Raw genomic sequence first — 27,092 nt, forward strand, 5'->3', positions numbered from 1 at the left:
TTACTTTTGAAAATCCCACAGAATATGAAAAAAACTTAGCACTGCAGTTACTCTACAAGGTCTCTCCCACACAATCTCTCTCGGTTTCTTAACAGTTATTGGAGCAGGTGTGACAATTGCCACACATGAATTTTCCATCCTTGACAGCTGCAGACAGAAAGCGACAGCATAAAAGCAGCTATCTATTAAATATGCATGTATCACATTTTTCAGCACAGTGTACCATTCTCTGATAAACGATTTAATTCTGCACACAACACGCATAATTAGAAGGTTTGATTCCATATGTCCCAGAATTGTGATCAGCTTAGTTTGTTTCGTTTAATTAGCTCTGCAATCAAAATGACACTAACTGAAATTCACTACGCGTTTAGCTCATTTGTTTCAACATCTTCTCTACTATTAGAGTACTCCATATAATCCTCACACAAAAAAAATTACACCTTCATATATTGTAAACCTACTACACACAACTTGAGTACACGTTCTTGTTCTCACTCTGGCTTGAAACACACAGGTGTAATACCAAGTTCTGAATTTCAATGGACAAAGTGGAAATTCAGAATAATATCTGGATAATGTTTCCAGACAACCCTTTATTCAATAGCACTAATGCACTATGATTTAGAAGTGAGAGCCTGAAAGGGGTGTAGATTCTTCTTGATGCAAACTGTTCCCATTACTGTTAGTGAAGTGTATGCATCTAAAAAATCCAATTCATCTGAAACAATTGCAAGTAACCTTACACCCAAGAATGAAGCACTCTCTCTGAAAAACACAAGCAAACTTATCTTCTTTCCTTCAATCACACCATCTCGATTAGTCTAAAACATCTAGAATAATGTAATTTCCAAATAGCACTTCAATCAGCTGCTCTCACCCCTTCACCCTTCTCCAAATACTTAATCCACTTAAAAAGCCATGTCCTTGACCTGGCAAGTCTCCATGGGAGTTTACATTTGATCCCTTTTTCTATTCTCCAGTATTTCACGCCATGCAGACACTCACCAACTTGTCAACCAGCCACTCTCATTTGCTGTCATTTTATCCAAAGCCATCACATTCATTTTGATTCCATCTGACCCCACTGAGCCTTAAACATCAGGTCAGGACAGTAAAAGGACCAGGAATCAATGTGTGCCTGTTTTTCATGTTTGAGACTTGTCTGAGAGGACAACAGGGAAAGATGGTAGCAATTTCTACACTGCTTTTATCTTGCAGCCACCTAATTATCATCACTATTCATCTGCTCCTTGCTTAAAATGAGGCCATTCTGTAAAGTACAATTCACATCATCTTATTTCTGATGAGCTTCCTTTCATCATCCAGCATTCCCTCAGTTCAGTCATGCACTCCTCCTGTCCATGTGCCACAACAAGAGGCAACGAGCACTGACTGAAACACAAGAGGCTCCATCTCTATCGCACAAAGCACTTCTTTACTTGTGCCTGACCACAACTGGCACAGTCTGCCCAGAGAGGTTGTGGAGTCTCCCTCCTCTGAGGGACGTGGTCCTGGGCAGCCTGCTTCGGGTGTCCCTCCCTGAGCAGGGGGTTGGACCCGGTGACCTTCACACTCCCCTGCAACCTCTACCATCCTGTCATTCTGTGCTAAGTACAGGGTAATTACACTCAATTCATTTCTAGTGTCTATAAGCTTGGTAGCCATTTTGATTTAGATTCCCTTGAAATAGCCTGTTAGTACTGCATACCTATTGTTCTAAGACCATTCTTAGTAATACGCATATGGCTTAATCCTACCTTTAAGATATCTCCTCTTCCACTTTAACAAAACTTGTAGTCCCTTGTGTACATAAGCTGTCAACTATATCTCTTTCAAAAAATCTCAATTACATAATAAAGGCTTACCAGTTCTTCCCTTCTGAGCCTCTCCTATTTTTTTTTTCCTATATCTCATAGTGAGAGTTCCTCATTTACATTCTACTCTTATTCCTAAACTCTCTGAGATTTGTATCTTTTCCTTCAAACACTCTTACATCTAGTTCCCGTCCCCAATCCCCAGCTATGTTCTCATCTCTAAACATTCAGTACTGCAACTCATCAGCTGGCCACTTCTTTTACTCATGAACTCCTTCCAAGACATCCACATGTGGTCAGTCTGCAATTGTCTTTTCTCATAGTAAGAATTCTTTCCATTGACTTCTACTACCACTGGCATATTAAACAAACACCTTCCTGGACTGGATCTGTGATCTTTTAAGTGCTCACAGTGACACAAAGAAGACTGAGAGATCCCTGGTTTACATCAGAGCTGTACTTTGAGTCTTCACTCCCCACCTAGCCAAACATCTCATTTCTGCATGTATGGTTAGTATCTCTTCAGACTGCTTAATGGATTAATTGCCGGAGATTTTATGACTACATGTCTATATACATATATATATATGCATGTGCAATGTGTGATGTTTATATATATTTTAATATAAACAAGTATACATATATACACCCACACAACTATATATATGTGTGTGTGTATATACACACACACCTCTATATACATGTATGTATATAAAGATGTGTAAGTTTGGGTTCATCAAGACTGAAATTTTTCATTTGAAACATTATCAATCAGATGAATTCTGCACATGCAAGGCAAGCATCTGACAGATGCCAACTTGAAGGCCTACAAGAGTTTTTTTGTGCACTTAAATAACAAACATCAACTTCACTGAACACTTATGAAGACTTGAGAGCTTTCAGTTTGGCAGAAATTGTAGCAAAAATTACTTCCACAATCATTGGAGCCGAAATGATACATATACATTTCTGGTGAATTAAAACCTCTAGTTCTCAACCAGATCCATTCTACCACCAACAAATTTAAGACCGTTGCAGTTGAATTCCTATAGCTCTCATCTGCAGTATATTTTACTGGCTGTCTTCCTTGGCTACACAGTTTAGTGACTGCTCATGAAGATCAAGAATTTAGCCTACAGATCATTTCTCAACTTCCTACTATTCAGGATCTAGTAAATATGAATCTTCTTTGTTTTTCCCAAAACGTCTATTTTTTTCCTCTCTCCAGACAGCTAAACATAAAATCCAAGCTCTCTACTCTAACTGCCTGTCTACTCTACAAAATGCAGTTTTTCTTTTAACTTCTGAATTTCTCCAGTGACTTTTTTTCCTATACATGTTTCTACATTTATGTTTCTGAACATAATCTTCATGACTGCCTTACTGCTGCCTCATTGCTGCTTCATCCTTTGTACCTGACAGTTTCATTTTACACTGGGAGGGACGGGGAGCAATCTTGCTTTAGCATTTATGTTATCTTTGACTTTTTTTATGGTCTGTTGGTTCTACAACCCAAGACCCGTTTACACTCTTCTGAAGCTAGTTACACTTCTTCATGTTCATGAAAATACCATTTATGAACACGGTTACAAAGCTAAAATCTCCTTTACTTTCATGCCTCACCTGGATATTCCCTTATTTCATTAAGTTCAGAAATGTCTTGCTAAATATTTCTAGTGTTTACGCACTCAGACAAGGGTCTTTCAACCAATGAAACCACAGCAAACAAACAACTCCAGCTTATAAAAAGTCTGTTTTGTTCTGTCATTATGATTTAGAAATCTAGCACAAGACATTTCATCATTATAAAGAAACACCTGGCATCCTTGTGGGGGGTTAGCAGATAAACAAACTTTTTTCATTCTTTTCTGTAATACATACCAGACAATCAACATTCAGGCAAAGAATTAGATTCAACCAATAATAGGCACTTATCACCTCTTTAAAAATGCATAAGGCAGAAAGATTCAACATCTTTTTCTCCACTCAATTCACTAAAATTATAGCTTCAAGTAGGTAAAGTAATAGGAAATTCTGTGTAGGAAAAAAGAGATGGCTATTTAGCTTAAGGGTACAAACCTCACTTGTGCACATCAGCGGGGTTCTCATTTCACTATCAACTCTTCACAGAGCAGACACCACCCTCCCTGAAATTCAAATAGTTTATTTTGATTACTTTCTCCCATGATGAAAAGTGGAGTTTACTAATGTAGTACAAAGCAGGTATTATCATAATCTGTCTCCCAGCTGAGAAGTGACAATATGGTTTTGTATCCCAAAATGAAGCAATCATATTGAAAACTATCTTCACAAAATGCAAAAAGAGGAAGTGCTAGTGAATATATGTGAAGAAGTACTCACTTCCCATTTTCTCTGCAATGGCACCAAAATAGTTCCCCCAAACAGCTATGCTAACAACCATACATTCACTACAAAAACACAAAACAGAAAGAGAAGCATGGAATTTGAATGGTGCCAATAGCTTGCACTGCCTTGGGTCAATATCCCAAACCTGACCAGTGATAGAGAAATGATTCCAGAGAGCAGAAACATCTTGATGAATTTAATCATGACACTGATAGATTTCTGTGGAAACCCTGCCTTGTCTTGCACGGTTGACATTATAATGGTTGATTACTCCATTTGATCTGAACTAGCATTGAACTGGAAAAGCACTTAGAGTCCATTTTCAATTGTGCAAACTTTCACTGTGGAAAGATTTTCACTTCATTTTCAAAATACCTATATATCATGTAATCAAAACATAAGAGTCTAGCATACTTGTAAAAGGGGAGAAGGAAAAGTCTTCTCAACTTTTTAATAAATGAGGGTTCATAGAAGCTCAGCCAACTACAACTGCAGCAAGTGGACAGAGAACAAGTAGAAAGGCTAATAAAACAGAAGTTCCCATGACTAGAGCTACATGGTAATCTTTCTGGCACACTGGAATGCAGGACTTTAATGTTAGTTCAGAGGACTAACCCCAGGCCTCAGGCTCAGCTTACCATTGCCAAGCAGGTATAATGATACTACATTCTGTATAGCTATGTGCAGTGATGCTAGCCCAGTACACAAGGTGAAGTGCTCATCATTGCAGACAACTGAGAAAAAAAAAAAAAAAAGGGAAAAGTGAAAAGATCTGAGCATGTGCATCATAGCCAGAGCTCTAAGAACTACAGTGAACAAATGGAGTTGCACAAACAGTTTCTATGTAGTAGAGAAGTTGGGGAAGTGCAGGGTACAAAGTCCTTGCAACTAAGCTAAATTTAAAGTTTTGTAACTCAGTCCCTAGGCCTTCAAACCATCTATTTAGACAGACTGGTTAAGAGCTCCTTTTCCTGTAGCACCTGATTGCCACATGCTAGTTTCCATTATACAATTACAACTGCAGAGCCGGGTTAAAAACCATCATTCTGTGAGCTTTACCTTCCTCACTTGCTTGTACAGGATATTGTTCCACCGTCACGTAAAAGATCCAATTAAAAGCCTCTTTCAAAAGGATCTATTAAAAGGCTGCCTGAATAAATGTGCCCTGTGCTGAAACCCATCACATTGGGCTGTGATCATCTGCAGGTGGAGGTAGAAACCGGATTCAAACAAAACAAAAAAGGAACCTCAGCATAGAGTCCTAAGAAAGGGACTATAACATTATCATCTAATATAGAGAAAAAAATGGTGCTAATATGCAACCAAAAGAAGTTTTCAAGGAAATTTATAACCTGCCTTTTGCTCAGCTATGTCTGTTATGATCCAATAACTACATAGCATAGATGATTCCAGGAGGATCTAATCCATAATCTCCATTTTTAACTTGTAAGAGAAAAATGCATAACTGAGCATTAGTAGAGGGACACAGAAGCCAGGATTGTATGAACACATTGCATTATCCTATTACACACGATGCCTGTGTCAACAAACTAACTCCATTACAATGCTGGCTTGAAATCAAAGACAAACAGCTTCCGACATAATGTTAAAACATAAAATATGTCCATCAAACAAAACTGTTTTCGTGACTGCTTTCTGACAAGGCAAGCCTCCTGAATCCTGAATTCCCATAATCAGTTTTCACTTCAATGGAATTCTCAGATCTTATTTTAAGCCTGGTTGAATGGAAACATGTCCAGCTTGGAAGCAAAGACACAAAAGGCATGATTATCTTAGGCACAAATATTTTATGAAATGCAGGCTCCATTGTCCACACCACTGAATTCTTCTTAAACTTCAACCCTTCCTACCTAGGAGGGTTTCAGCTGAATGAATCATTAGCCTACATTTTTATGCTAACAGCTCATAAAAGGAAATTGTAGTAACAGTTGCATGTAGGACTGAAAACAAGTGGGGATAAGGGGAGGAGGGGAAGAGACCTGGTTCCCGTGATTTACTGTGATAGTGTGCACTAGATGCTGAATACAGAGTAGATTCCCTAACAAAATAACCTGGGAAAAATCAATCTGTGCACTCTGGTTTAACTTACAGCGTGGACATAGCACTGAATAAATTCCCTGAAACACATAGAATGTGTTTTCTTATCAACACTAGTCTCATGCAAACGGACTAGAAAGGCATTATTCTCTCCTATTCAAAAAGATGTTCCATGAGAGCATGGGATACCTGATACTCTGGGGTCCAAATTTCCCCATATGTAAGAGACAGGGAAGCTGAAGGAGTGAAGCTTCCCAAACTGAGGAACAAGCAGTCTGAATTTAAACATACAAAATTTGGAGAGAAGGGAAAGAACAAAAAGGGGCACCAGAAAAGGACATCTTACTGAGCTGTCAAACTGTAAAAGCTTTAGAAAAGAAATGAGATGCCTAACGGTATGGTCTCATTAACTGTGACACGAAACAAAAGTAACCTACAAACCAGCTGTGGAATTACCTTTCAAAGTGTAGTTCTGTCTTCAACTTCCTTGACACTTTTATTTAAAAGAGCATTTACCCAAAAATATATCTGTGCAATTGCAATAAAATTCATGCTTAATTTACTGCTGATTGCTACAAATTGGACAACAGAAAAAATGGTTCATACTTAGGATAGCTGTTAAGAGTATGTACCTCGACTGAATAAAAAAAGTCTCTCCACAGCAGTCACAAATCTCTGTGAAGTCCTGTTTTCCCTCTCCCCTACAAAAGCATTTTTGCTTTTTTTGGCAACCAGACCACCTTTCCTGTACTTAAGGAGTCAATCTGAAAACCTACGCTCACCAGCTTAGTTAAAATGTGCCAATAATGTAGCCTAACAAAATTACAGTACATATACAAAGGTTTACAGCTTTAGGGGGGGTGAGGGAGAGTACTATGGGCTTTTTAGTACCGTCATTTTTACTCCCTCAACACTCTACATTGAGTTCTGCCAAATAAAAACTTATTTATAAGACTAAAAAGCAGACTCCTGTTACCTGTGATAATCTAATCATATCAGTCTTTATAAGAAAACATTTTTAGTTACACATCTTCTGCTAGTCACATAGCAAATGATTTTTGCCTAATTATGGCACAGATCTTCTAGGTGGCAAAGGAAAAGCCACCTATCCCTAAAAAAAAAAAAAAAGGTGACTTCTGAAGTATTATCACTCAGTAAAAACTAAAAGGAATAGTTTTCCCAAAGCAATGGTTCTGTCTGTCATAACTTTCATAACTTGCAGCTCAACACTCTGAAGAAGGAAAAATTAGCAATGCAAGCATCCACTGAGTCTGACAAAGAGGAACTGTGGTAATATCTGTTTTCAGAGAACATGACACTTCCCTAAAACAAACACACCAGGTTCTCATCTGCTAGTGATCATGGTGAGAAGTTTACATCAATACAACTGCTACATGGCTTTGCTATGAATCTTTGCAGTATTGCCTTTGTTCTTCATGAACGTTTGAGTTGTGTGTCCTGCAGAGATGGTACCTACACTTGCCACAGATGATCCACAATAGGAAGTAAATTTGTTTTAGTCACCCTAATTGCACCGTACAGAAAGCATCCTGTCACACAGAGATGCGTGATCAAAACAATCCAGTCCCAAGCTTAATAAAGTCTCTAATACCTCTAAATGAGGTACACATACATACAAACCAAACAGGATAAGCTGAGGAAGAGCATACTCGAGAGCATACTCCAGGAAAGTTTCAAGAAGATGCATTAAGAATCTTGTTGCATTAGCTTTCTGTTTTATTCTTGATGGAGATGCTCCAAAACCAGCTCCCTTTAGGATGAGAAATGAGTGCAGAGTTGGCAGGTGGAGCAATCTGCACCAGTGCTCTGGACACATTCATCTTGCACTGACAGCTCTGCTCAAGATAAAGCAGGATCATGCCTGCTTAGTCAGTGACCAGAACAACGAGATGCTGAAGGAAGCAATGAAAGTAACTCTGTAAATTTGCCCTTCTCTCTAAGTTAGTATGAACATGCAAATCTGTGGTACTTGCACAACTGCTTTGAAAAGGAAACAGCAACATGGGCTTCTAGAAGCAACTGGTCATGAAGGAATCCTACCACAGGCTATTCACCAAAATAAAGCTGTACTTTTCTCCTCTGCAAGTCAACCATACCCCCATCAAATATTTCCTAAATGTTTACAACCAAAATAGCTATAGCAAGGAAGGTGTATTCACAGTTATAGCGTCTTAGGAAGGAAAAAAACAGAGATTAAAGCATTCCAGAACATAGCAGTCCAGAGACTGGCTAGTTAAAAAATATACATCAGCATGCTTTGAGCTACATTTTTAAAATTTAAGATCTTTGTGCAGGAACTTACTGAACAAAACAGAGCTATTTCCAGCTGACAGAACAGAGGTATGAAATCATATCAACGTATCATCATGTCAAATCAAACCATCCCAGTTGGTTTTACTGACGTAAATATAGCTGCTTGTGACAACAAATACATTAATCTTACCAACACTGAAATAAGACAACAGAAACCAACAGTAAGCACACAGATATGCATGAGCATTTATATGTACATGTTCTACTCAATAAAGAAAAAGTATCAAGTTTACCTACTCTGTTTCAATCATGTGCAAGGAGAGTATGAAAAGAAAATTAAACATATGCAGACCTCATTCCTTCATCTTATTGAACTTCACTGGAATTCCAGTGTGAAGGGTGCATATCATATCAAAATGCTGCCCTGTGTCAAGTTTCCAGAGAACAACAATACTTCATTTTCTACAACAGAGTGCAATTCCTCCTGATAGCACCACAGGAACAAATCAAGATTGCATGGCCTCCTGGGAAGCAAGCAGATGCGACACTACATGAATCAGTTATTTCTCCACAGTTATACAAGTACCCAGACTAGCAATTCTCATCCAACTTTGCAGACACAAGAACAAATACAAAGCAAACTGCCAAACAGGCACACTCCTGACAGAAGTAATTTGAAATGCTTGAATTCTTTGCTATCCATGAAACATACTTAAGTTGTTTAGATCTGAATGCAATTAAAAATTTATATATATGAAGAACACAGACTGACTACATTTGGAACATGTACGTGGATTCCTGTCAGAGATATTTGCAGTAGTGTTTAACCTACTGACACAAACAGGTACATCATCAGTAAGTGGTGACAGGTCACATTAAAGGTTAATATGTTAGTCATAAATACTGGTACCAATGTGAGAAGCTATAAAGAGAAATGTGTTCTTACTGCTTGTGATGAATCTGAAAAACGCTGAAAGAGTTATACATTCTAGAAAGACTACAAAATAAATTATTCAGGTAAAATAAAAGCTGAATGTGAACACGTGTTAATAAACAAAAATATTGCAAAATGAAATTAAAAGGTACAAACACATGCAATGAACATGCATGGTTAAATTTCAAACAGCTTTTTTTTTATTATTATTATTATTTCATCACTCTTTTGAAGGAACAGGGATAAATGCTGCTGAGTAGTTAAATATTTAAAAGCATCATGAAGACCCTCTGATTGAGGAATATAATCTATGCTGCAAGATATGCTATACATATGCTAGACATGCTATACATACACTGGGATGTCTTTAGCCTGACTGCATAGTCATACGTACAGAGAAAAAAGAATCACAACTTCTAACCAGAGACCACCCAGGTTACACATGTTCAGCCATACAACAGATATTTTTTCAGAGCTGTGAGTCTGAAGTCTAAACATCTACAAAGAAATGTAAAAAACATTACTTTCAAGAATATGTACATACGGCCCACATAGATATATCTGGGAGATGTTCAATTGTCAAGAACCATTCATAAGAGCAGGATGACAGAGAAGGGTTCTATTTTTTTGTAATCATCCTGAAGAAGATTAAAACTCTGGCTAACTTCAGCAGCATTTATGTACCAGAGGAAAATGTCCACACATGGTTTGTTTTAAAATTTTTGCTCTTCTATCACACAGTTTTACAAAAAGAAACAATCAACTCTAAAAGGGCAGAAATGCAGTTATTAAAAGATCCATCTTTTTTTTTTTTTTTTTTTTTTTTCTTGGGGGGGGGGTTGCTGTTGTTGTTGTTTTGTTTTTGTTTGTTTTTTAAAAGCAACCCTAGTTACAGTGTAATGAAGTCTGCCCAGCTCCTTCTGTACAAATGGCAAAGCTCCCTAGATGTAGCCCACAGAAGTGTGAAAATGATTTGGGATGTGTCAAAATGAACCCAAGGGAGCAGGTAGGCCCATCATTGTGGCAAATGTAGTTTGGTAAAACATTTTGAGAAAGAGACAGAGAATAAAGGACCATAATAGCTCACAGCTCTAAGCCTGTCTCTCTCTTTAGAAGTCTAAATTTAGACTGTAGTAAGTCCCTCAGTATTAACAGTGTAAATTGAATAAATGCAAATAGTGAAAAACAAAGTAAATCTCTCTCTCCATTTTCTCTCACCTCTTCTTTCCATTGTAAGAAAACCAAAGCAAGATTTTGCATATGACTTTTACTCATGATACCAGTGCTTAAGAAGGAGTCAAATGGAGATGTTATTATATTCATCTACATATAAATGAGAGACTATTGATTGTACCTATGGTTTAAAAGAGCATAGAATATTTAAAAGTAGGATAGATGCTTGTTAAAACAAAGATAAGGTGTCTTTCAAAACAGTAAGCATAAAAGGAACTTAGAGGTGGGAACAAAGAAAGCCATCATACCTGGAGATCTTATTTCATATGAGCCTTCAGCATTTTTATTTTTAAGATAGCTACATATTAGAGTGATGCAGTAGCCTTCACACCGTGCATTCTTAAATAACACTGCACACCTGTGTCTTCTTATTTGCAAACATACAACAGCTTCTAAAGCCCACCACTTCTGAATCATCATAAATCAGGAGGAGCACAGAAAGAGGATGTATTAGTACACACCCACCTTGAAATCTGAATGAACTCCAATCAAAAAGGACACAGCAACTCATAGTCCTAATCCAGAAATAAAAATATTCACTCCATTCTTTTTGCACAGCTACATCGGTCTTAAGTAGCTCCACTTAAACTTCTGTTAAGCATCATCCTACATCCTTTAAAATAAGCTTATGGGAAGTAGCTCACATTTTTCCAAAAACATACTTTCTTAAGCAAACCAATCAAAGTCATGAAAATATGTATAACTGAACACTGATTCACTATCTTCCTTAGACTTGCACCTTTTTAATGGATGACCACAAATCCAGTTTGCAGTGTGGATAAGCACTGATTTTACCAGTAGAGTTTGATTTGAGTTTGTTAGTGTTTTCATGCAAACCAGAGAATGGGGCAGAACAGAGCTCAAAAAGGTACTAAAAACACAGCACCTCACAACTTTAAAACCAATCGCAAATACCTAAGTAGTAGTTTAGACCCTATTCTGCATTTGATTGTGACAACGTTATTCAAGTCAGGGTCAAACGCCTTACCAGAGATACACATCATCTTCTATCCCTTCACTATATCCAAAGTCTAATGTTCTGTAAAAACAGGTTTTAGATTGGCTGGACATGATTGTTCTTATATAAACCAAGATGTCATCTCTTAGTCAAAATTGCGCACATCTCCAGAAAAATACTGGGAGATATAAGTAATGCTGCTAACTGTTTTATAATTACCCAGATTTTCCATCTTGCCTTCTTTACGTGTGTGCTGGCACTTTTTCTGCTCTTTACAGTTTTCAAATGCTTCTGTCCAGTCTCAAAGATCAGAGCTCACAATTTACCACAGTTAATTCTTGCTGTGCTTGCTAGAGAAAATGAGGACACAATTCGATTACGGAACTGTCAACTTACTTGAGGTCTTTTGTCTCTTAGATAAATCATGTTTTAATATCTACATATTTTTAGTTTGCACCTGGAAACGTCGGTCCTACATCAGATCGTGTTCATGAATTTAAAACATATATATATTAGAAGAAGTCTTTTAAAAACACTTTCAGGGTATTTTCTTTTTGAGTAATGTACCTTAAAGAAGTTGATTTTACTCTGATGCCAGTAACCACTTCCATTAGGCATTAAGTCTTGAGCAAGAGGCTGAACTAGACAACCTCCTAAGGTTCCCTTGCAGCTAGAATTATCATGTATCAATTTCAAAGTCAAATGTGACAATAAACGATCATAAAATTCAAAAAACGTATCTTTCATTTTATCATCTTTTATTTCTCCACTTAAAACCCTGTGCAGCATAATCAGAAACATGCTACGAAACAGTCTTCTATAACATGCCTCACTTAAAGCTAAAACACAAACTTGATCCCAATAAATTGATGGGAAAGCCAAAAATAAAGCCTTATAGCTTCAACAGCTGCATTTTTTATACAACAGAGAATAGTCATTACAGAAATAAAGAGCACAATATGCTGCAACTGAGGGTTTAAAGCCAATATCAAAAATTTAGTGGCCAGTACAGAAACAACACCGGAAGAACTTTTCTGCACAATACTTCTAAACAATCTGATGCCCTGATTAAAAATAAATAAATAAATGTTTGGTAGGAAGTTTTCACACATAATTTGTCTTTTGTTAAACTGTATAAAATAAGAACTTGAACTTGGTTCCTCAGCAACTCCTATCCTTTCTGGTAGAACTCAATTATACAAACTATAGAAATATTATGCACCTTTCAACTGCTAAAATCACATTAGCTTTCTTGCAAATGAAAGGCAACAGCAGCCTGGCATTGTTTCCATGACAGTTCAAAGGATGGATTAATATACTTCATCAGGAAAAAGCAATAAAAAAATATCTACAGAACTTAAAAGCAGAGGCAAAATGCACTTACAGTGTTGGCAAGTTCCAAGTAACTTCCTCCAACAGAGCTGCTAAAATTTGAGGCCTGAGACAGAAGCCTCTGCAGAGCAGCCTGTTGAGTCCCACTGCTTCCACCATTCTCCAACACCTTCAGTAGTGTAAAGTGACTCTGGAGGTCTGGACTCTGAAGGTCTCTTGCTCCTGAATCATACTCCCAGCTTTCTCTGGCTCCTGATAAGGCACCTAAAATGCAGAAAGAGAAAACCATTCTAGTATGGGCTATGTATAAAGAACACAGAAACAAGCCAGCCTGCCTTTCCAGAAAAATAAAAAGCAAACAGCTCCACTGTTGTTATACCCCATCTTGCACATGCTGACAATACCAGAAAGAAAGAAGAAAAGCAGTAACATTTTCAATGCACAGAACGTTTACTAAATCACAGGATCCAGATGAAAAAATGAAAAACATTTGCATACATTATTTACTAAAGGATGTAAAATAAGTAGTTTAATTTACAGTAGTTAAGAACCACGGAATGAAGAAGTGTCAGTAACTATGTCAGATTAAAAAACAGCATTAATCAAAGAACAGAAGAGGAAAACCATACTTCTTAACTTTTAGTTTAGTGAATAACAACACAACATATGAATTCTGTGGGTGTACAGTGTTTATGACATTTTTATGTTAGCAACACTTTCTCATTATCTCAGAATTGCCCGTTACAGTTCAGGTTCCACAGAAACATCAGTCACAAGGTGTTTCATTAAAAAATCAATGCAACACTACAGTCATGTAGCTAGAGACAATGAATGCTTCAGGGAAAATTTTTAGATCAGGAAGATGGAGGGTTGCTGTTTCTTCTTGTATAATCCTTCCAATTTCTTACAGTCAGAGACAGGTTTAAACCCTAAACCAAATTTTAAACAGTTTTCTTATTTTATCAGTAACCATTTAATCCCTGTGGATTTCTGTTTTATATACAACAGTCTAAATCCTTTAAAAAGCTTTTAGATTTTAGGCTTAAAATTTTTGCATGGCAAAATATTCCATAGATTATTTAATAACCCTGGGCAGCGCTATAGTTTTTCACATGTAGCACAAAGAATACTGAAAACAATTAAGTGACTTGTCCAAGCACCCATTCTAAATTAAAAGTCAGAATAAAATCCAGATTTGAAAACTTTAGCAAAGCTCTATATCCACCATGCCATCAGCAAAATGTAAGTAATTGTCTGTAATGCCATCGTGATGGCTCAAAAGTTTTTCCTTTATAGCTATTTCTCTCTCTGAACACTCAAAGCGTTCCAAGTGAGTGTTTATCACTTATTAAGTAAAATGCCAGGGAGAAAGAACAAACTATGTAATGAACTATTAGTAGAGTGCCTTTTCACTTCCTCCCCCAAAAAAGTTAAATCTGCAAACATGCAAATAGAAAACCATCCAGAAGGGAAGCAAGGTAGCAACTAATTTATATCATTAGATCAACATCCTAACAGCCCTGTACAGCAGCTATACCTGATAAATCCTCTTAAGAAACCCTGAGATGGTTTCCCTGGCTTATTGTAAAGAGAATACACTAGTTTTTAAGCATTCAAGTAGAAATAACAACAAAATAATTATATTTTATAGTAACGTAACTAAACTTGATTCATATTACATGTACAGGTAACTATTAAAGACTAATTCAATTACTTTTACACCAAATGTATGCATCAACTGTGAATAATCTAGCTGCATGCTGCAAGCTGTCCAGCACAGTTGAACTGAGATACCACTGCCAGCTGTTTAACATCCAAACCATAAATACATTACATCCTGTGTAGGGCACTGACTACTAAGTACAGTGTTACACATCTCTGCCCTCTTGTGGCTACAGTATACAGTACATCAGGAAAATCTGCAACCAACAGAATTGAAGCAGCAGAGATGTCTCAGGAGACGAGGGGAGATGGGGAACCAGTTCTGCCCTCTCCCAGAGTAGACAAGAATACTTCAGACAATTCTGTCTCCACAGGGGCAGCCACAAAATTGAGAGCAGGCTGTATCACACCTGTTTTTACAGGACTAAGTATGGCACACATTCAACAGAGTATGTGCACTGTGAATTTCTATTACTTGAAAGACATTGTCCTGAGCAAAAAGCTCTCATATTAATTGAATTAGCAATACCAGCATTGTTGAAGAACCAAGTGGCCTTCGTAGACTTCACTACCTGTTATTCGATTAAAACACTGAACTGATGCAGAAAACACCTGGCAGTCACAAATGGAATTATTGTTGGTTTGGTTTTTGTTTGTTTGTTTTGTAATGACAGTATTGTGACTATATATTTAACCCAAGTTTTCTTAAAAGTTCAAGCCTGTACTCCTGGCTTAAAATATACATTCCAAAAATGAAAGGAGTCATGACTGTTAGAGAGAAAGGCATTTCCAGTATTTCTAGTAATTTATTGCTGTTCTCTAAATCTGACCAATATAACAGATTCTGGAACTCCAGCTGCTAAACATGCTGTCCTCCTCACTCATTCACCTTTGGTGTCTGGGCTCAGCAGAGAAATTCTGGATTTGTCAAAACTGTGTCTTCAGTTACAGCTGGTAATTCACTCAGGATATATGTTGTATTTGACATACAACACTTGCTCTTACAGTAGTAATCAGAAAGTGAGGATCCATTAGGTATGATGCCATACCTCCTGCAAAGGTAATATCACAGAGGGCCACGTTCTGATGCTGGTGTCATTTAATTGTGTTAATCTGAATGTAAATGGCATTTCATCTTCTAACAATTAGCATTCTGTGCAGAAGCCTTGCATACTGCAACAGAGAAGTGGGTGACTATAAGTCATGACCATACAAACATGCTTTTTAGTTTGGTAAAAGATAGTTTCACCAGACTATGCCGATGGACCTGGCATTCTATGATTTCATCTTTGCTCACAGAGTAGAAGAGAGAAACCACCAAAATGGTACGGCACTGAAGGATCCATGATACCAGGAAATGTGTGATATTGTAAGCTTACCCTGCACGGGCTTCTCAAATGTGCCTGGCTTGTGAATCACACGGAATCACACACACAGAATTGTCTAGGTTGGAAGAGACCTCCAAGATCACCGAGTCCAATCTCTGAACTAACACTAACAAGTCCTCCACTAAACCATATCCCTAAGCTCTACATTTAAACATCTTTCAAAGACTTCCAGGGATGGTGACTCCACCACTTCCCTGGGCAGCCTGTTCCAATGTCTAACAACCCTTTCAGTAAAGAAGTTCTTCCTAATATCCAACCTAAAATACCCCTGGCACAACTTTAGCCCATTCCCCCTCGTCCTGTCACCAGGCACGTGGGAGAACAGACCAACCCCCACCTCAATGTCCTTGTAGCGAGGGGCCCAAAACTGAACACAGTACTCGAGGTGCGGCCTCACCAGAGCTGAGTACAGGGGGACGATCACCTCCCTAGCCCTGCTGGTCACGCTGTTCCTGATACAAGCCAGGATGCCGTTGGCCTTCTTGGCCACCTGAGCACACTGCTGGCTCATATTCAGCCGACTGTCCACCATCACTCCCAGGTCCTTCTCTGCCTGGCAGCTCTCCAACCACTCATCTCCCAGCCTGTAGCTCTGCTTGGGGTTATTGCGCCCCAGGTGCAGGACCCGGCACTTGGCCTTGTTGAACTTCATGCAGTTGACCTCAGCCCATCGCTGCAGCCTATCCAGATCCTCCTGCAGAGCTTTCCTACCCTCAAGCAGATCGACACACGTGCATAGCTTGGTGTCATTTGCGAACTTACTGAGGGTGCACTCGATGCCCTCATCCAGATCATCGATGAAGATATTAATGGCAAACATGAAGACAGTTGGCAATGAAGGATAATACAAAGCACAACTGGTCTCTAGGTCACACAGTTACAACTCAACTGTGTGTCTTCAACAGCAGAGATACAAAGCCTGATTGCTATTTTCCATTCCTGAATAATACCTTCAGCATAGCACCCATTCTGTATAATACCTTCCTTTCTAGATTTGCTACTGTCTAAAATACACTATATATTGCAGTTTTAATAAGATTAGTCAGCTGTCAAATGCAAATCCCACAGAAAAACAGGTTCATTTATTCTGTTGCTCATAGAATTTAGCACTCTCCGTTTTTAGGGATAAAAAAAAGGGTACATATAGTCTGCTGATCTGCAGAAAGACAGCAGTATCAAAGGAGTATTTAAAATTAATAAATGGAATCATTTACAGTTAACGTAAATTTATATGTAGTTAAGTTCAGCCTAACAGATAGTCATGGCTGTTTCAGTCAAACAGATCTAGGATGAAATTCTGCTCATAAATCTCAAGAAGAATCTGTAGTGCACTTTTGAGATCATATTAGCTCCAAAGCTTTTAATTAAATGTAGCATAAACAAATGTAGTCACTGCATCACTTTCTTGAAGGCAATTTATTTGCAATAAGATCAAACGTGGAATTCGTGCAAAGTAAAAGTAATGATTTTTCAGCTCCAACTGGCCAGCCTCTCATGTTTACCCATAAGCTTAATTTCAGGCTGAATTTCTATCATTCTTCTGATTTATTCTCATGCTTGATCCATAACGTGAATACATTACCATATGAAATTTTCAAGAGATTTATTTTCATTAAAGAGAACAGGGGAGTTGGCTATGAGCTGATTACTTATCACAAACTGACAGCTAAAGATTGCTTGTGAACTCTGGTATTCATAACTATTTACCTAGAATATGAAATCAGACCAGTAAGTACAAGCACCTCTCAGTGGGACAGAAAATCCTTCACTTGGTCTAATGAATGAATTCACTAATAAACATCATTTCTTATTCATCTGCAAAACAGGCTATCTTTATCACGAAACAAAACCCAGCAATTTACTAATTACCTGGAAAGCGCACACAAATCTATATAAAATATAATACAAATGCTTCTAATTCTAGCTTTTACATAAAACATGTAAAACCATTAGCACTGAAAAACCTGGCAGAAGCCACAGCTGTTCGGGTCATTTCCTGCCTTAAATCATTAGAGGCATAGTTCTTCTGTACTGTAAGGGCTCATTTGCCGAGCAATCCACTTCCATCACTGGATACACTATTCACACAGATTTAATATACCCATCATGGTTCTCAGTCTCCATAACTGGAGCAGTGCCCACAGATCTGATCAAAAACTGACATTCTTCCTGTATATCCTACTGAAGTGATATTCTACAGAGTCAGGTTACCATACTGTCATTGCAAGTCTCCAGCAACACTTTCAGAAGTTATTCATGTTTAACACATTTTAAAGGATTTCAGAAGAACATTAAAGTAACAAAATTGACATTCAGCTTTATCTATAGAAAAATCACTAAACAGTATTTGCAAACTAAAGTTCCCATTGACTTTAACAGTGTGAGAACTAGAATACATTACAATAGCCTTGATTTGCTGATATCCGAGCAGCTAAAAATGTAATTCTAGTAACTTGAAAAGTGTCCTTTTTCATGCATTTGAATAAAAGATTAAACTGTTAAATCTTACACTCTACTGAATTTCAAGCTAGTGGACACATGCAGGTTTGACTTGCTGAGCATAGATATAACTGAGTATTACTAAACCTGAATTCTGTATCTTGATTAAAACTGTCATCCATTTTAGCTTTCTGGCATGCCGCCTGGAAATATGGGAGTAGAAACATTTGTTGGGCAAATCTATTGTAATAACCTTATTCTCATACAGCCGTTAGAAATACAGATATCCCCCCAACAGGGAAAAAGAAGTAGAGATTGAATTGGTACATGACACATGACCACAATTTTGCCACCTGACCACTTCTGGGCAGCAATTAACAAGATTTCTTTGTGGAATGCATTTTGAGACTGTAATGAAGACCTTTCTCCAGTAAAGTTTAGGCCCTCTCTTATATAACAAAGACAGTGAAGATAACTGAATATACATATATGAGCTACAGAATATACACCATTGTTAATCCAATATAGAAGATATTCAGGGGTCATCTTGGTTTTGAAGTGTTGTCTGATCCTGCTCCATGAAGTATTTTCATGGTCTGGAAATGCAATTGCGCCCAGGGATTATGAAGATTCAATGTAACCGGTGATGCAGAATGGACACAAAAACTAAACAGTTAATCATCTTTTACCTCAAGCATATATACCAAAGAAGGATAAACAAAGGAAATATTAAATACAAAAAGGTATGATTGTAAAGAATAGCAAAAGAGATCAGACAGAAAACAAAGAGCACTGTGAAACAGATTCGCTATGTTGAGAACACAAAAAGAAAAAAGCAAATGAGCATCAGATGATGGGATAGTGAGGGAGAGGTACAGTCAATCTAAAAAGCAGGAAGACAGGAAATTCACTAAGGATCCAAGGCAAGCAAGCAACATTTGAATGTGTGAGACAAGCCAAGAATACATGCAGAGTTACTACAAGACAAAAAAAAAACAGGAACCCCACTAAACAAGCAAAAAACAGAAACAATACACACCATGTTTTACATTCTAGGAGACTGTCTACTGAAAAGGAATGACAGGTCAGAAACATGAGGAACCAGAACAGAGACAAGCAAACTGTTCAGGAAGAAGCATTAAATATATCTGAGAGTAAAAATAAAAATAAAAAGACATTGCTAATTAAGATGCGTACAAGGGAAGATTATTGGGATGACTAATGGAAGACCTGTTATTACAAAAGCATTTTAAAAAAAATCTAGGGTCATTTAGTCTAAAAAAAAGGTATGGGGATATATCTCTCACTAAATACAATCACAGATTTCTTCTGAAGCCTGGTTGTACCCAGACCATGGGCCATGTTTAGCTAGCATGCAGCTACTTCAGGAAGCGAGAGTGCCGCCAGTCTCCTCAGCAGTTTCCACAGTAGCTTGCATTGGTGGGTTTATGACCACATGCTATTGTCTAAAGACCAACAGCTGTCTTCTGATCTCTTGCATCTGTTACAGGGTGAAAGGAAGCATTTTGTAGTTGTAAATAGTTCTGATTTGATGGCAATTGATCAAAATGCTAAGGAAGACTGGACTCGATGACACAGACAATCTTCTGTTCCTACATCCTGTCTTCCTGTAGATGAGATTGTTTTTTTTTTTGGTTTTTTTTTAGGTGGTAGAGTGAGGGCAAAAGGAAAGTGGAATTACTGTATCCTCTCAATTGGCACATCCAGCACTTGGATCCCCAACTAAGTGGATCAATTTTTAAAGCAGCCAAGAAACATCCACATTCCTAAAGTATCCTATATCTGCAATACAAAGATTATTTATTTCCTAATTGTTTATATTTCTACCTAAGTACCTGCCTGTCTGGGCTTTCTGGACAACAAAACGCTCACTACATCACAGTTATCAGCTGAGCTCCACAGCTCCTGTCTCTTCAAGAAAGCTTGTTGTCTTGGCTGACTAGGATGTTTTGAAGAGGATGTTCTGCAACAGATACTTGTTAACACACCAGAAGAGAAGGCTGCATCAGTTATAACACCACTAATAGATGACAAAATTATGCCAAAGCATATTCAGAGAACCCTTTATGGAAAATCCTGATACCAGAAAAATTGGTAACAAAAACCCCAGAGTTTATTGTCTGTTAAACCACTCCAGCACGACATTTAGAAGTCATACCTACCTAAACTGTTATTGCTGCTAGTCGGCCAGGAAGCTATTCTATCCCTTAACTTTTTCTTTTTACAAGAGTCATCCGATTTCACAGAAAGCTCCACTTCCTCCTTTCTGATTTCTCGCACCAGTTCCATGCGGCACTGACTAAAATCCTGGAAGGATATTTTTCCATTTTCATCTGCTCCCAGCTGGTGCATGATCTCAGCGACAGACTCCTCCATATTCAGCTGGCGGCACACCATCAGCAAGTCATTCCTAAGGATATTTTTAGAGGGAAAATGGGGGCAGGGGAGGGATGAAAGTGGAAGAAAGATTGGAGAAATGGGAATGGAAAAGAAAAAACAATTTAGTTTAGAATAAATACTGTCTGATCTGGAAATGAATTAATGCATAGATTTAAACTCAATAAGCCAACCTTTTTTTTTTTTGTTAATCCAATAAAGAAACCATGATGTTGGCATGAAATTACAACACAGACCTTGGAAAAGCAAGAAACATTTTTCTTTAAGTGTTAACCTCTATTTTCCTGCTATTACCCACATTTCTACAACCAGAAACAGACACAAGTAGGAGCTGAATCTTGCTGCTGATCTCCACAGGATCTTCTGAAGAAGTGACATAGCAAGAATTTAAATTGTTATGCTCCAATAAGATCAATGGCAACTTAAACTTCCATTTTACTTGGGACAGGCCACACTTGGGACTTTTGCCACTGAACAGCAGTTAAGTTAAAGAAGACAAATATGAAGGACAAAGAAAACAGCAGAAAAGAGAAACAGCATTTGGAAACCTGTCTCCAAACATTATGACTACAAAATCCTCTTAAGAAACTTGACTGGCCCAACAGTTTAATGGAACTCACAAAGTTGCGAGGAGGGCAGTACCATGAAAAATACTCTGGCACCGTGTGTGAGTAGCTGTAAGACAGCTGCAACCAGGTCAATACGGAAGATACTTGAATCATAAGATACACTTAAAATTTATATGGTGGACTTATCTTAGGATAATTCTTAGGATTTATCCTAGGATAAATGCATGCAAATAAACCTAAACATACTGAAAAAAAAAAAAAAAAAAAAAAAAAAAAGAACAGCCAGCAACACTATGATTTATTAAAATTGTGGTAAGATTAAGTTTTTTTGAAAAAATTCAGCAGCAGTTGGTAGAAAATGCACCATGAGTAAGAAGTTGATCACTAAATAATGGTGAATATGTGGACTACATGTATTAGACAAACATCTGACATTCCTCAACAATGACCCTCAAGAAAGGAAGGTTCTTTCTGAAGAGACTGTCACACTGACTTTTCCCAAAACGTTAACCACTAAAAATACCAGTGCTTTCTTGTGCAAAGACAGCTCTGCAAACCACGAATGAATAATCTTCCCGACCATATAGAGACAGCACCTCTGTCCCTTTCCATATGCTCAGCTTTCACAAACAGCAGGAGACAAATTTGATAGACTGTTGCTGCTAAAGACTCTCAGCCACCAAAAGAAGTGACAGCAAAAGACCCTATTTCATAATTTTTTCTTGCTATTCCCCTCCCATCTGGTCCTATCTCACTTAAAGAAAGGAAGAGGCATTGAGAAAGAGAAGGAAACAAAATCTTGACGCAACCTTTCCAGCTACTGAAGGAAGACAGATACATATTTGTCAAATGACAACTAATCATATTCTAAATAATGTGTGGGTGACAATTCAGATCTGAAGCAACAGCTGCTCTACACTGCCAAGTGGTGCATCACTTGGTGCATCATTCTATCAAATTTCAAAGGTTAAAAAAATTATCACTACTTCAGCAGTCTTACCCTTTACTATTTCTTTCCCTCCATAATTTTCTCAAACACTTTTGGTTTGGATTGCTTAATACTACCACACTGACTCACACCACAAATAGTATGAATATTTCATGGCTTACTTTAAATGCTGCTCATTTTTATGTTGTGCAGACCTTTCCATAGAAAGAAGACAAAGGAAACGTGTAATAAAATTACTATTATGTGAATTAGAATATATTTAGTATTATTATTTCAATACAAATACCTGAACATTGTTCTGAAGGTTTCTGAGGTTTCTACAAGGTCAAGTGAAGTATCTGAAGTTCTTGCATAAAGTGTTTCACTAAAGGCATTTACTATCACAATCCATGTCAATCTGTCCATCCATCCTAGAGAAAAAAAAGCCCTATGCTAGGTGGAACTTGGTGTTTCACACAGAAATTCTAGAACAATGGACTTTTTAGCAGAGATTCTAATTGTGAGAGTGAAGTGTAGTAATAATAATAATAATTATTATTATAAAATTATGACCATGTATTTTATCATGCATAGAGTAATTTCTTGATTTAATTGGAGATAAGAGAATTAAATTACATGTGCCAACCCTGAAGTGATACTTGTAGTTAAAATTTTGGTCAGTTTTGCTCTTTGCATTTAATCTGGTCAATGACAAAACATTCAAGTTTTCATGAGGGAAACAACTCAATTATGTCTACATTAACAATATAAAGCAGCGCTAACCTGAATTCAGATGCCAGCAGTTAAACCTGAGTTATCCTCCACCTTTAACATCAGTAGTGCTGCAGTGGCATGGACTGCAACTGCTTTATGTACCGCTTCAACTATAGCAACAGAATTATGAAAAGCAATTTACAAAGGAACTACTTGTGCACTTCACACGACGTGACAAGATAGACAGACTCCCTATCTCCCTATTAGGAGAACTAATCTTTGGAATTATTACTAGGAAATGAAGTGTTGAGAGACTTCACCAGGGGGATCGAGGACAAAGCTGCCTTAGTCTCTGAAGAGGCATTTCCTAACACTTCTGTGGGAATGCCTTACACAATGCCTTTGTGCAAAAACTTGAAGTCTCCATCACTCATGTCTTACTACAGCCCACAAAGGACATCTCCAAATTGATGTTTGGCTCCTGACAGTCAAAAGGTGCTAAGCTTTCTCTCCTGTTACGCAAACATTAACTAAATATCATTTGTAGCATCTACAGTTTGAAGGCACTGCCTGAAGCAACCTATAGAATCACTAGAAAAGATGGAATTAATTACAAAGAACATGAAATCGGAAACTACTAAAATAACCGAGGGCTACTAGCACTACAGAGAATAACTGACCTCCAGTGTAACAACCAATATGAAGAAAGCTGATAAGAGCTTTCCTAATCTCCACCCACAAACATTTTTCTCTGGAGACGTTTCTTCTCAGAAAGAGCAGTCAGGCGTTCAAACGGGTTCCCAAGGAGGTGGTGGAGTCACAGTTCCTAGGGGTGTTCAAAGAAAGGTTGGACGTAGTGCTTAGGGACATGGCTTAGTGAGTGACATTGGTGGTAGGGGGATGGTTCGACCAGATGATCTTGGAGGTCTCTTCCAACCTGAATGGTTCTGTGATTCTGCGATTAGAGAGACATTCACAAATGAGTCCATTTTAAGTTAGTATTTCAGATAGCTCACAATTGGTTTAGATGCATTTCATAACACAACTGTATGGAACAAATTTTCTTATGTTTGTTGTTTTTGTACTCTGTCTCCATCTAGGAAACTTGGGATTGTCTTTAATTTTGACTTTTCTTCTTCAAAGTCATTTGTACGCCTAGACTGCGGGCTGCATAAGCAAAGATCAGATGTTTTCTTGCAAAATTACCATAAAACCTTTTTAGCAGCTGGAAACTTAGAATCGCAGAAGAGTTGGAAGGGACCCACGTGAATCACTGAGTCCAGCACCTGGCTCCACAAAGGATCACCCAAAAACCAGACCCTCTGTCTGAGATCATTGTTCAAACACTTCTCGAACTCTGTCGGTTCCATCAACTGGCCCGCAGATGGTCACTCAGAGGATGGAGATCAATGGTTTTTACTTGGGCTGGCAGCCTGCAGAAGTGAGGGCCACCGGGGATCTACCCTGTGCCCCATACTGTTCAGCATCTTCATAAACGATCTAGACAAGGGCATTGAAAGTACCCACACAAAGTCTGCTGATGACACCAAAGTAGGTGGTGAGATGGACACGTCAGAATGGAGAGCTACCTTACGGAGAGACCTGGGGCAAGCAAGAGCTGTCTGAAACTCAACAAAGACAAGTGCAAGGACAACATAATCAAAGATCTGAGTACCGGCTAGGATCTGTGTGACTGGGGATCAGCCTGGCTGGAAGGGACCTGGGGGTCCTGGCAGACAACGAGCTGAGCAAGAGTCAGCAGTGTCCTGCTAGAGCAACCAAGACAAATCAAACCCCTCCACTCAGAGCTCCTCAGGCCATGCCTGATTATTGTGTCCAGTTCTGTCCCCACAATCCATACAATGACAAGGACAGCATGGAGAGGGTCCAAAGGCAGGCCATGAGGAAGACAGAAGACAGGTGATGAGCACAGGTTGCACTGGTAGTGGTTTTGTCTTCATGTAAGAAAGGAATTTCTTTACAGTAAGAACAATCAATCAGTCACAGGAACAAGCTCTCCAGGGATGTGACAGAGTCCCTGTCACTGGAGGTTTTCAAGGTTCAACTGGACAGGGGGCTAGATAGTCACATCTAGGCTCTTTTTTCTCACAAAAGGCTGGACATGATGATCATTCAAGGTCCTTTCCAACCTGAGCAGTTCTAATATTTTATAAACGTCACGCAGTAACACATCTTGATCATTTTGGCTGTCAAGTTCCACTTACTTTATACTGTCTCAATACTCTCTCCTTTCACTGTGTCAAGTGTACGTCAGAACAAGGTAGAAGATTGTAAAGGAGACATTTTCAACTAAACTGACATTTGTAGTGAGTCATAAGTACCACAAGTCAGGCTTGTGTTACCCAGGGCATTAGCTGGACACACTAGTTAAAATTCCAAGCAGCAATACCATTGATGCTGGGATTTGAAAACGCACACTAAGGCTTCAGTTTTAACATCTCATTGTGATCAGGAAGGGAATTCATGATAATGCTTTCCCAGGCTACATGAAAACTTGGGGAAGACATAAGATTGTTGTCTGACATTTGCTGGTTAGAGGATTTTTTCTTCCAAAATCTCAAGGGATGAAAGCAAAGTATAAACATAAAGTTGAAAGCAAATGGAAAAAAAAAAAAAAAAAAAAAGAAAGAATAATCAAAACAGACTAGAGTCCTGAAAGGAAGCTTTTATTCCACAGCCACTGGGTTCTGTGCTACTGCTTAGAGTCTATATGGCACTATATGGGTTCTTGCATATTCGCTGGATTATCCTATAAGCACAAGAGCCAAATTGCAGAACTCGGCAAATAAACTGCAGAAGGCAAGCAATGACGCTCTTGTTGTGGAGAAAACACATGACTCAAAGAAAAAGCTAAAAAAAGCCAAAAAATAAGACAAGAAAAGTGCTGCAGAAGTAAGCTAGGCTGCCTTATCAGCAGGGGGTAAACACCCTGTGCAAGGAAGGAGGGAACAGAGGAGCACAGCACTGACCACATCATGCCATCATTTTTTAACGACAGAACTTATTAACCTGTGCACAAGAAACACAACACTGCTTCAAACTGTTTTATAGAACAACCACTCCTATTTTCTCAAACATGATCTATTCTCCTAGTCTGGGCCAAAAGCAGGGTACCAGGGTATGTAGCTGCTCCTCTGGAATTAAGGGGAAAATAAGAGTCAGAGAAGCTTCAGAAAACAAACAAACAAACAAACAAAGAGACATAAGAGCTTGGAGGGAAGAAAACAGGCAGGACTCTATTCTGGGAAATAGCATGGAGAGGTGAAGAAAAAGCTTGGAGTGCAAGGACATTTTGTTGATGTTTTAAATCTGAAGAGGAACAGTGCAGAGCTCCACTCTCAGGTGTGTAAAGGTCAACAAAACACAGCTTATATTAGTGAAGTGTCACCCTACAGAAATACAGCACATGATGAGGACATGCAAAAGGCCGCAAAGAAGAATTATCCAGCCTTGTACCAATGATAGGAATAAATAAATCCATGCTATCCCTGACAGATGTTTTTTTAACCCATTCTTAAGGCTTCTACAAGCTCCAAATGTCCTAGTGCTTCCATGTCCTCTCCTACAGGTTGTGTAACCTAAAACTTCCCAATTGCAATTTAGAACATTATTTCAGAAAAAAAGTTAACCATTTATTTTCTGTAATCATAGTACATAAGGTAAAAACAGTCACTATATATTTGAAGCCCATTGCTTGATGTCCCATCTTCTCTTGAGTAAAGAACTGAAGAAGTTTCTGTCTCTGATCATATTCGGTGAGCTGCTCTTATCTCTAGCTGATCCACCAACTTGATGGATGACGGCACGCAAAACTAGAGATCGTCTTAAAGCACACACTAAAATGAGCAGAAAAGCTGAAAGCGTAAGTCCTATCTTACTATCGCTAATTCTGATTTAACTTGAGACCTACTATAAATCTCAGTGTTTCTTCAATTACATATCCCATATTTTTACCATCAAATGTGTTATTGCACACTTAT

General features: G+C 38.2%; 1 protein-coding gene across 2 annotated transcripts in view; it reads right to left on the bottom strand.

The window, feature by feature from the left end:
- Positions 1-27,092, bottom strand: part of MCC (MCC regulator of WNT signaling pathway) — a 197,050-nt gene that overhangs the window by 157,748 nt on the left and 12,210 nt on the right. For both annotated transcript variants that reach the window (XM_084504442.1, XM_084504443.1), the window contains exons 2-3: positions 20,646-20,893; positions 13,026-13,237 (exon numbers count right to left, since the gene is read on the bottom strand). In XM_084504442.1, coding sequence (XP_084360568.1) covers positions 13,026-13,237; positions 20,646-20,893 — 460 coding nt within the window. The remainder of the gene's footprint in view (positions 1-13,025; positions 13,238-20,645; positions 20,894-27,092) is intronic.

This window comes from Aythya ferina, assembly GCF_964211825.1.
Source record: "Aythya ferina genome assembly, chromosome: Z".
Taxonomy (NCBI): Eukaryota; Metazoa; Chordata; class Aves; order Anseriformes; family Anatidae; genus Aythya; species Aythya ferina.